The 9960-nt window shown below is 38.9% G+C and overlaps 1 protein-coding gene across 1 annotated transcript; it reads left to right on the forward strand.

Moving 5' to 3' along the window:
- Positions 1 to 322: 322 nt before the first annotated feature.
- On the forward strand, positions 323 to 8749 carry tcf23 (transcription factor 23). Its single transcript, XM_079344426.1, has 4 exons — positions 323 to 1793; positions 2207 to 2359; positions 2894 to 3058; positions 7181 to 8749. The coding sequence occupies exons 1-4, from the start codon at positions 1626 to 1628 to the stop codon at positions 7316 to 7318; spliced, it is 624 nt and encodes a 207-aa protein (XP_079200552.1). The 5' UTR covers positions 323 to 1625; the 3' UTR covers positions 7319 to 8749.
- Positions 8750 to 9960: the final 1211 nt, after the last annotated feature.

Here is a 9960-nt window from a genome sequence, read left to right on the forward strand (position 1 = left end):
ATGACGCGTTGTTGAAAAAAAAGCGCGCTCTAAACGTCTATGCTAAAACAGCCACTTTCTCCTCTAAATTAGAGCACTTATGTGTTGTAGAACATATTAAAAAAATAACCTACTTATTTTACAGCCATTAACAGACTATATAAAATATTAATTAAAAAATTTTTTTAACCTGCAATATGCTCTTTAAACGTCATCACGCCGTGAACTCTCTCCCTAATCCTCCTTACAGCCTCTAGTCATGTTTTTCAGTGCTCTTGTAAATATTAGGTTAACAAACAACTTATTAAGCTAAAGTTTAGCTATCTTGTCAAATCCACTGATTAGATCGATTAAGCACAACGGTCGTGGCGTCATTATAAATCGACCGCGGTGTAGTTTGCTAGCGCATAACGTTAGCTTTTTACTTCTCTCGGCTGCATTAACTCTTCAAACTTCATATAAATGATGTTCATCTGTAAAGATTATCCCGCTAAACAAAACAACAACGCGTCAGAAACGTGTGTTTGACACAGAGCGTATTTTCTGCAATGATCCAAAATCCAATGCAAAAATCCCATAGGCGAATTTCCACCGGCGCCATTTTTTCGGGTTGGCCTACAAAAATATGTCATTACTACACCAGTCTATGGCCCCCGGGCGCACTTTGGACACCCCTGCTTTAGACCTATCTTGCTAAAGAGGCCTTCTGTTCATTTCTCTTTTATTTGTTTTAAAAAATATATATTATTTTAAACTCTGTAGCACTCTAAGATTTTCTAATGTAAAGTGCTTTTCAAATTAAATGTATTATTAGTGTTGTCTATTTATACTGATTAACATAAGGCCGTGTTGTTGTCTAATACAAGCCAATTAATCCAAAATTACAAAGCTATGCCTATGTAGACATGCCTTTATAAAAAGCATCAACAAACACTGCACTTCCACCCCATATTGTTAATGGTTAATGTCGCAGTGCCCTAAACGTCCAATCTCACCCTTGTTCAGTTACAAGCAGAGTTTTGATTTTCCCAAGCCCCCCAGTGCCCTGGCTTGGGACAAGCTCCCAGTGCTGGACTCCCCCAGGCCTGCCTGTCTGATCCTCTTGGAAGCAATACAGCAAGGGGAGGAACAGGACGGCCAGCGGCTGAGATAAGGACCACAAGAAGTTCCTCACATTACCTCACCCGATAAGGAAACAAGCAGAGAGAGATGCAGCGAGAGAGAGAGGTCAGACTGGGAGGAATTCTCTGGAGAGCCGGTGATGTGCAGAAAGGCAGCTGGTGATCGTGGGGTTTTCTTCAATAGTTAATGGATCTGGCTTGAATTTCGGGTACCAAAGAGACTCTGAGGACCCTGGAGAGAAACTTGGAGATTGTTGAACAGAACGGTGCAGCTACTGAACATATAACCATGAGCTATTTCAACTATTCTTAAGTCTTTTAGTCTTTAAGAGGCTCAAGATGTGAAGATGACCTCAAGCTGTGTGTTCTTTTGCGCATTTACCAACGTACATACTGGATGATACTTGCAGCACCATCTCCAACACAGACAAGCAATTTTTCCATACAGTCAATGAAAATAGACGGACAAAAGTCAATACAGATCTAAAGTTCTGAGGAGTCTTCTTCACCATTTCCGTTGCATCAATGGCAGTAAATCCTCTGGAAGGACTGATGTCTGTAGCAGCAAACCACCAGCTGGTCTTCAGCTCGACAGCTGAGCCACAGAGGCAGCAGCATCGTGCAGCCAGAAGCCCCGCAGACCTGCATGGATACAGGCAGGGAACAGCCAGCAGCCGCGAGTCAAGGAAGTGGGTGAGTTTGAAATAAAAAGTCATTCATTTCCTGCTCTGAAAATCAAGCCTTAATGTAGACACGTGGCCGTTACTATACAAAGCAAATGTTGAATTCTGTATAAATTAATCAAAATCTCAACAGGATCTGATTTAAGAAATAAAAGCCAATTTCTAAAATGTCATACAATACGGAAATACAGAAAAAAAACTCTGGACAAATTCCAAGCAGACTGATACACAGAGTGTTTGAAGAGAGAAGATTGTTTTGTGGCAGTGTGTGTGGAGGATCAAGAATGCATATATCCTGCATGACTTTATAATGTTGATGAATTTGCCTTTTTTAATTTCCTCAGTCAGACTAAACAAACTGTATACAGTTAAATGCATCTTTGTTTTCTTGATGTTTTTCCCTGAACATGTCCTCTACACCAGGTGCACTCTGTGTGTGAGTCCAGATCAAACTTTGGGTCTGGTTGTAGGTCTGCAGTCCCGTCCAGGACACTGAGGAGTCAGCACTCGCCAGAAAACGCAGCGAGAGAAAGAAGCCGCGTACGCAACCTGCGACAGGCCTTCCACAGCCTGCAGGTTAGAGTCGGCTCCTGGATAAAGATATTTTCTTTACAGTTGTGGTCAATGGCCTAGCTCATTTTTTGTGTGTTGAATTCAGTTTATTTGTTGTGATTTTATGTTTAGAGATGTTACTTGTTGAAATGAAATGTTAGGGCTTCTAAAAAAAAAGGGGTTATCTTGTCATTTATTTATTTTTTTATTTACTGAAAGAGTCATCTTTGTGACTCACCTCTGTGTCAAACTAAAACAACTTAAGACTGAAACTTGTTTTGTGCTTCACCTCAAGTTGCATTTTATGTCCCTGTCTAAACATTCACTCAGTACATTTTAAGTCATGTTTTACATCATGTTGATCAGTAGGAATATTTAGACATTTTGAAAAACAAAAATGAAAAACCTGCTACTTTCACATGCAAATTTCAGTCAACTAAAACTACAATTAAAGCACTTTAATTGTGTATCGACTATCACTTTAAGATAATGTTTTATTAATGAAAACAGTTTAGGGTAGAGAACAAATAATTGGTCTCAGTCCTCCTCTCTCCACAGGCTGCCTTGCCTTCAGTCCCACCAGACACCAAGCTGTCCAAGCTGGATGTTCTGGTTCTGGCAACCAACTACATAGCTCACCTTACAGAGACCCTGCACCATGGAGGGCCACTTGCTGATCACACCTTGTCTGCCCGGCCGGGTGGATACCTGCATCCAGTTAAGGTATGGAGGACATCTGCATTTATTGCATGTTATTCATAAAAAGGTCTTGACCTCCTCAAAACAAAGATGAAAACTATCATGTGAAATAATCAGGCCGTCAGTTTCTTTCAGATTACCCTAAATGGGACGGCTGTGGCTCATTTGGTAGAGTTTGTCGTCTCTCATCTCTCAACCAGATGTTCCCAGCTCCACATAACATGTGTCTAAAGACACTTAACCCCAAGTTGCTCCACCTGCTTTGTTGGTGGTGTGTGATTGGGGTTACTAACTTCTGATGATCACTTCACATATTTGTCTCACTCTAAATATCCAAACAAATCTTCGTGTTGAGCAGACGTACTAGAGTTAGCCTTTTGGCCTTTTTTTTTTTTTTAGTATGCATTTTCCCTGTAAAATAAAAATGAAATAAATAATATCATTACAATTTAATTGAAAGAGTAGCGCTCAAAGATTTTGAAACAACACCACCTGTATTTTAAGTCTTTCGTGGCAGAAATAAAAAATTTGAAGCTGTGTATTTAAGAAACATAATGAATTTTGTAATAAAAATGTAAGTTATCAACACTATTGTTCAGGCCTAAGGATTCTCATTTATGCAGTTTAAGAAAAAGCTACAGATCATTTACAAGATGGAAGACAAACATTTCTCCAGTCAGCACTAGTTTGTCTTTATCCAATATTTGATGTGATCAGACAGTTTTAATAACGATAACGTGGGGCTTTCCCTGATTAAACATGATGTCTTAATCTATTTTTTAGTTCCCTTTATGAAAAGCAGAGTTGGTTCAAAAGTGTGCTTTATGTGGTATCTAATAATACATTTTATTTCAGAGCCCCCCTTAAAAAAAAACTCAAGGACACCGCAGGGTTTAAAAAACAATAAAACATAATCGTAAAAAAACTTAAAAGGGAGATAATTGATCTCACAGTCCTCTCTAACAGTGACCATTTATTTTACTTTAAAAAAGATAGTGAATTTGAAAATTCAAAAAGTTCAGTACATTCTTTTTTTATTCACAAAAATCGTGTCAAACAAAGTTTAGGAGGAGTCCGGCACTTTTTTCCACATTTCATATAAATTTTAATGCCGAGTCCGCAATAACGGTGTCACACTTTAAGCTCAGGAACACATTTAAATATGTTAACTTGACAAAATAAACTTTTGTTTTCATGTGATTACAATTATCTGAGACTTTTCAGATGAGTCATGATATATTATAACTGGGGCTGTCAGCTTTAACTAGTTTTAATGAATGAATGTTGTGACATTGGATCTACTAGAAGGTTCTTACAAAGAGGCCACATCCGCTGTTGAAAATAGAAGCAAAAGTGAAAAATCCTGCAGTTTGTCGAGTGTCGGCTTGCTGCAGGAACTCCCAAAGTCATGTTTATTCATTCATTAAAATGTTCACAGCCTGGTACAAAAAAACAATATTCTTCTAACTTGTTATTTTCCTCAAGGACAAACATCACTGTAGATTTTATAACACATCTATGTTGATTTCATGAAGGATAAGATATAGTCAGAAAAAGGCTTGAAGCTGACCTGATTTACTGCTGGGCGCAGCGTAACATCAGGCCCAGTTCACCCATACTGGGCTTAAGCACGATTGCCTTAAGCCCAGCACGGTTACCTCTTGTGCATGTGTGGTAATACAACATATGTATAGCTTTACGTAATTATGAGGCATGCTTATTTTATATAACTGGCAAACTTGAAAATATATACATATATATATATTTTTCATTTTAAAGGAAGCATAGAGAACGACACAGAGAACATGGCAGCTACTTTACTGACTTTGTGGCTCATTTTAAGTCATTTTAGTGCATTGAAGCCAGAGCACTCACACTGAGAGCACTCACACTACTCAAGCAAACTGAACTTTTGAGGGTGAAGCGTGCTTAGGCACAGTATGGATTACTTAGGACCTAGTGTGAGTCAATCAATCAATCCATCATTATTTGTATTGCACCAATTCACAACGAGTGTTGTCTCAAGACGCTTTACAAAAGAACAGGTCAAAGACCATACTTTTTATTACTGAGTGCACACTAAGGTCTTTGACGAGAAGCCCCAGGAAAGAAAAGTTCAAGAGACCTTTGGGGGGAAAATTGTGTGAAGTCTAATCCTTCTGTTTTAATCCTAAAAGTTTAGTCAGGGACACGGGCAGCAAACTAACAACGGTAAGAATCCTGTATGCATGACATCTACGTTGTGTTTCACATATAAAGAAAAGTTCATTGCATGTGCTTCCATTAAATAAACAAATGAAAAGTCAATTCTAGTTGTAGTTTTAGTATGCAGACTAAGGATGCACTGAGCTGGACATAAATTACCGTATTTTCCGCACTATAGGGCGCACTGTCAATGAATGGTCTATTTTCGAACTTTTTTCATATATAAAGTGCACCGGACTATAAGGTGCATTAAGCAAAACAAAACAGTCAGATAAATCAGTCAGTCAAACTTTATTCAACACATTCACAATAAACATTGTTCAAACGTTAATGAGCGTGCCCTATTCACATTGACTCCCAGCCTTGTTCTGTTGTAACACGTAAAAAACACAGTCTGATGTCGTGACTGATAGCTTTGAGTTTGAAGTCCGCGTCGTCAACGTGTCTCTTGAAAGGTGCCATGACTGTAATGTTATGGTGAAGCACGTGTGTATTACTCTGCGACGCTCCTTACGAATTACCGTAATCCATATAAAAGGCGCTCCGGATTATAAAGCTCACTGTCGTTTTTTGAGAAAATTAAAGGCTTTTAAGTGCGCCCTATAGTGTGGAAAATACGGTACCAAAATCCAGAAGTCACATAATCCTCCTCCTTCTCCTTTCATGTATGGTTCTCTGAGTGTTTGTGTGTGCCGTCCTGTGAGCTGTTCTGTATTTGTACATTTCTTTGTGCATTGTGTATTAGTATATTTAGGACTACGGATGGCTGTTCATAAACTTTTTAAAACTTTAAACAGACAAGACAGCATTACTCATTTTTGTTCCAAAAACTCAGAGACCAGTCCATCTACACTTCAAATCAAATGTCATTAATTACATTGAGCAGGCCAGAAATCTTGGAATTACTTTAGACTCTGATCTTAGCTCTCCTCCACTACAAGAACAGCCTTTTACCGTTTAAAGAACATATCAAAACCCAAATCCTTCATATCCCAAACAGACACAGAGAGATCATCTCCACCAGGTTAGATTACTGTAATGTTCTGTGTGCTGGGTTATCCAAACAATCAGTGAGACAACTCCAATTTATTTAAGATTCAGCAGCAAGAGTCCTGGCACACACATTGTGAACATGTAGCTCCGGTCCTAAAAACACTCCATTGGTTCCCTGTACATATTGTCCTTCAAAATCGTCTTATTAGTCCATAAAGCACTTTCTGCTCCCAAGTATAAATCTGGCCTGCTCACAGACTACAAACCTACCAGGACCGTCTGGTCATCAAGTGAAGTTCTGTTAGTCGTACCCAGAATCAGATCAAAGTCCAGAGAGGGGGCCTTTAGTTACTGTGGTCTGTTAGTCTGGAGCAAAGTGCTGACCCAAGGTCAATCATGACCGTCTCTACAGTCTTTAAAGCAAGACTCAAAACCTTGAAAAATCTTTTCATGCATACAAATAGTTACTTTGTGTTTATGTTGATATGTGCGAGTGTGTCTTTCTTTTTTTGTTCCTAATTTGATTTCTGTATCATATTATTCATATATATTCATGATTGTTGAGACAGCTTTTTGTCTCTTGTTTTCCTGTTTTTATCATCAGTGTAAAGCACATTAAACTTACCTGTAATAAAATGTGCTTCAGAGATAAACTTTCTATTCTATTCGATGAAAGAAATTTAGCTATGGTGTTTAATCCAGTTTATATTCACACAGATGTGATCTGTTAATATTTTGATTAATGTGCAGTGTCCTAATTCAGTAAATAAATGCTGCTTAAATATATGTTTATTTTTTCTATCCAATGAGACGCCATAAATCACAAACGGTTTTGTTGTGGGATTTGATCATATTAGCATGAAGAACAAATACAGATTGCCTTCTCTCTCTCTCTCTCTCTCTCTCTCTCTCCCTCTCTCTCCCTCTCCTCTCTCTCTCTCTCCTCAGAAGTGGCCCATGCGTTCCCTGCTCTACTGTGGCAGCGTGGAAGACCTGCTTTCAAATGTCCACGCCAATCAGATGCCTCCACCTGGAACGAAGGGGACACACCCACAGACCTCCGCCTTGGAAGAAACCAAAAACTGACACTTGAGCTCAGGACTTAATCTCAGTTACCATCTTGTCTCCAAAGTTAACCAGCCATTCTGCAGGTCTATAAATTAAACCAACTTTGATTTGTGAGTGTAACCATCTTACTGCAGTGTCTGTCAACCCAGCGTCCGCTGATGCCAGCTGACTGTCACAGCAGCATAGATACAGCCGAATCACTGAAGTGGTGATACGTAGTACAACATCACTCCCTCTCATGTGATAATGTTAAAATAATAATCTTCAATTCTCACCTGAGTGCAAAAGATGTTTTCACGTATGCACTCCTGAAAAAGTCTCGATAATTTCATTAGGCCTGCCACTCACAGCCTCCTGACGTGGCTGTTCAGACAAGCACCTCACAGTGAGAGAGTCTACCTGTTATCCCTGACATGATGGGGGACGGGGGTTTCCTGGGGCAAGACGTGATGTAAAAAGAACGATACAAAAAACCCTTTTAAAAATCATAAGGTGCTAACAGATTTGAATGCAATTAAAGCTGAATTCAGCGATGCGTTGTCGACATAATGAACACATGTTCTATGCGCCCGGTAACAAGGAAGTCAGACTTTTTTTTTTGCTTCGTGCTCCACTGAGCCGCTTTCATAGACGGGGCTCCCTGATTCATACAGTCTGTGGTCGTTCACTGACTCTGACCATCACCACCCATCTGACTCAACCAGGGTGGACTTCTCCAGATTATATCTCACATCAGCTCACTCGGGTCCAGCAGGACAAACTCTGGGTGAAGTCTGTATGTTGTTTTCATTAGTTATTAGTTACACAGGAGCTGAAGATTAACTTGAGACCTTAATAATAACAAAAACTAAAGTAGACACACACACACACACATTAGGGGCTGCACAGACTTGTCAACTTTTCAGCGGTGTGATGATATTTTGTGTCTAATGTTAATTTATGAGGATAGAGAATGACAAAAAACATCGTTTACCTGACATTTTTTTTCTTGGCCCCCACTAATTAGAAGAGTTGTAGTACACGTGTTACTGTTTCATACTTCATCACCTGCTCTGTCTTTATGTGATAAGTGCTCTCAAACATTCAGTTTTAAAAATAAACATTTGCTGGTTGCAAGGCGATCCTTCACTTTTAGTTTTGTTGATAACTTTATCGAAAAACAAATGTTATATATACAAATATACAATATATACAAATGGGTCGTGTAACCCCTAACACACACACACACACACACAGAAACAGAAGGTCACTCGTTGCAAACGTCAGATAAATTAAATTATTAATAAAATCAAAATAATAATCAGTACCTGTTTAAATCGAGTTATTTTACCTTAGTTTTTGAGGGGGGAGTTCTGTTGTTGCTGTTTGATTTACTATGATGTAAAGCACTTTGTGATCCAACTTTGTATAAAAAAGTGCTACACAAATAAAGCTTGATTGATTGATTGATTGATTGAATAAAAATCCCTTCTGTTGTGTTTGGTTGAAGCAAAGCAGTAAAAAAAGAGCAAGGCCCAAATCGACGAGCAGCTACAAGGAAAACTTCCCCTTTAGTCTCTCTGTAGGAGACGTCAAATAAATACTTACGGTAAGATGCCCAGTGCTTTATCAAAGAATGAGAAAGGACAGGCGCAGCTATACACACTGTGGTAAACACAGAGCCCAGACAGATTTAGATTCACCCTTGTTGGAAGTATCTATTAATTATCTGAGGGTTAGACAGCAGGTTGTCAGGAACAGATTAAACAAGGGGAAAAAAGGCGGCTGCACTTGACTAATACTGTTATATATCACTACATGCAGGAACAGTGTGTAACCTTTTATCTTGATTTAAAACGCTGTACAGTGTTTTTGGTTGTACTTTTTAGATGATACTCCCTCTGTATGTGAGACTGTATGTGATCTAGTTTTGTTTAAATATTGGCTGCACAATTGATTTTAATAATATTCTGAATATAACGTGAAATCTCCCAAAGCCACGACTCTGATCAAGGTCAGCCATGACTCTGTGATCAAGGTCAAAGTTAGCGAGCAAAGCCCCACCACCTCGAAGGACTGTTGTGTCGCTCTGACCTACGTTATTTTAAAACATGTGGTACAGATAATACAAACAAATGTCAGATCATTCACATGAAATATATCCTGAACTATGTACCGAGTATAGTTTTAAATAGAAGAGGAAGAGTGTTATTGCAAAACGCTATGGTACTCTTTTTATCTAGTTGATTGTGGTATTGCCAATGTTTGTAACCTGTGCGTGAGTGTCTGTGTGTGTGAGTGTGTGTGTGTGTGTGTGTGTGTGTGTGTGTTGGGAAGTGAAAGGATGGATGGACAGATGGGCAGAGAGGGAGGGATTGTTTTCGGGAACACAGCTGCTGTGCGATCACTTTGTATCTCTGAAGTAATGACCACTTAGTTCTCGTTACAACTCAGCCACAGAATGTGACCTTTGACTCCGAGTTCAACATCTGCAATAACATCTCGGTTGTGTTGGTTATCAAAAACAATCCTAATGGCGTACACACACTTTCCATCATCCACATTTTGAATAAGCCTCTTTCACTATACATCTTGATATTTTATCTTAAATTAAAATAATGTTTTGAACATGTTTAAAGCGATGAGTTCATGTGTCCGAGGCTATGTTGAATTAAAAACTG

The sequence above is a fragment of the Symphodus melops genome, assembly GCF_947650265.1.
Source record: "Symphodus melops genome assembly, chromosome: 1".
Lineage (NCBI taxonomy): Eukaryota > Metazoa > Chordata > Actinopteri > Labriformes > Labridae > Symphodus > Symphodus melops.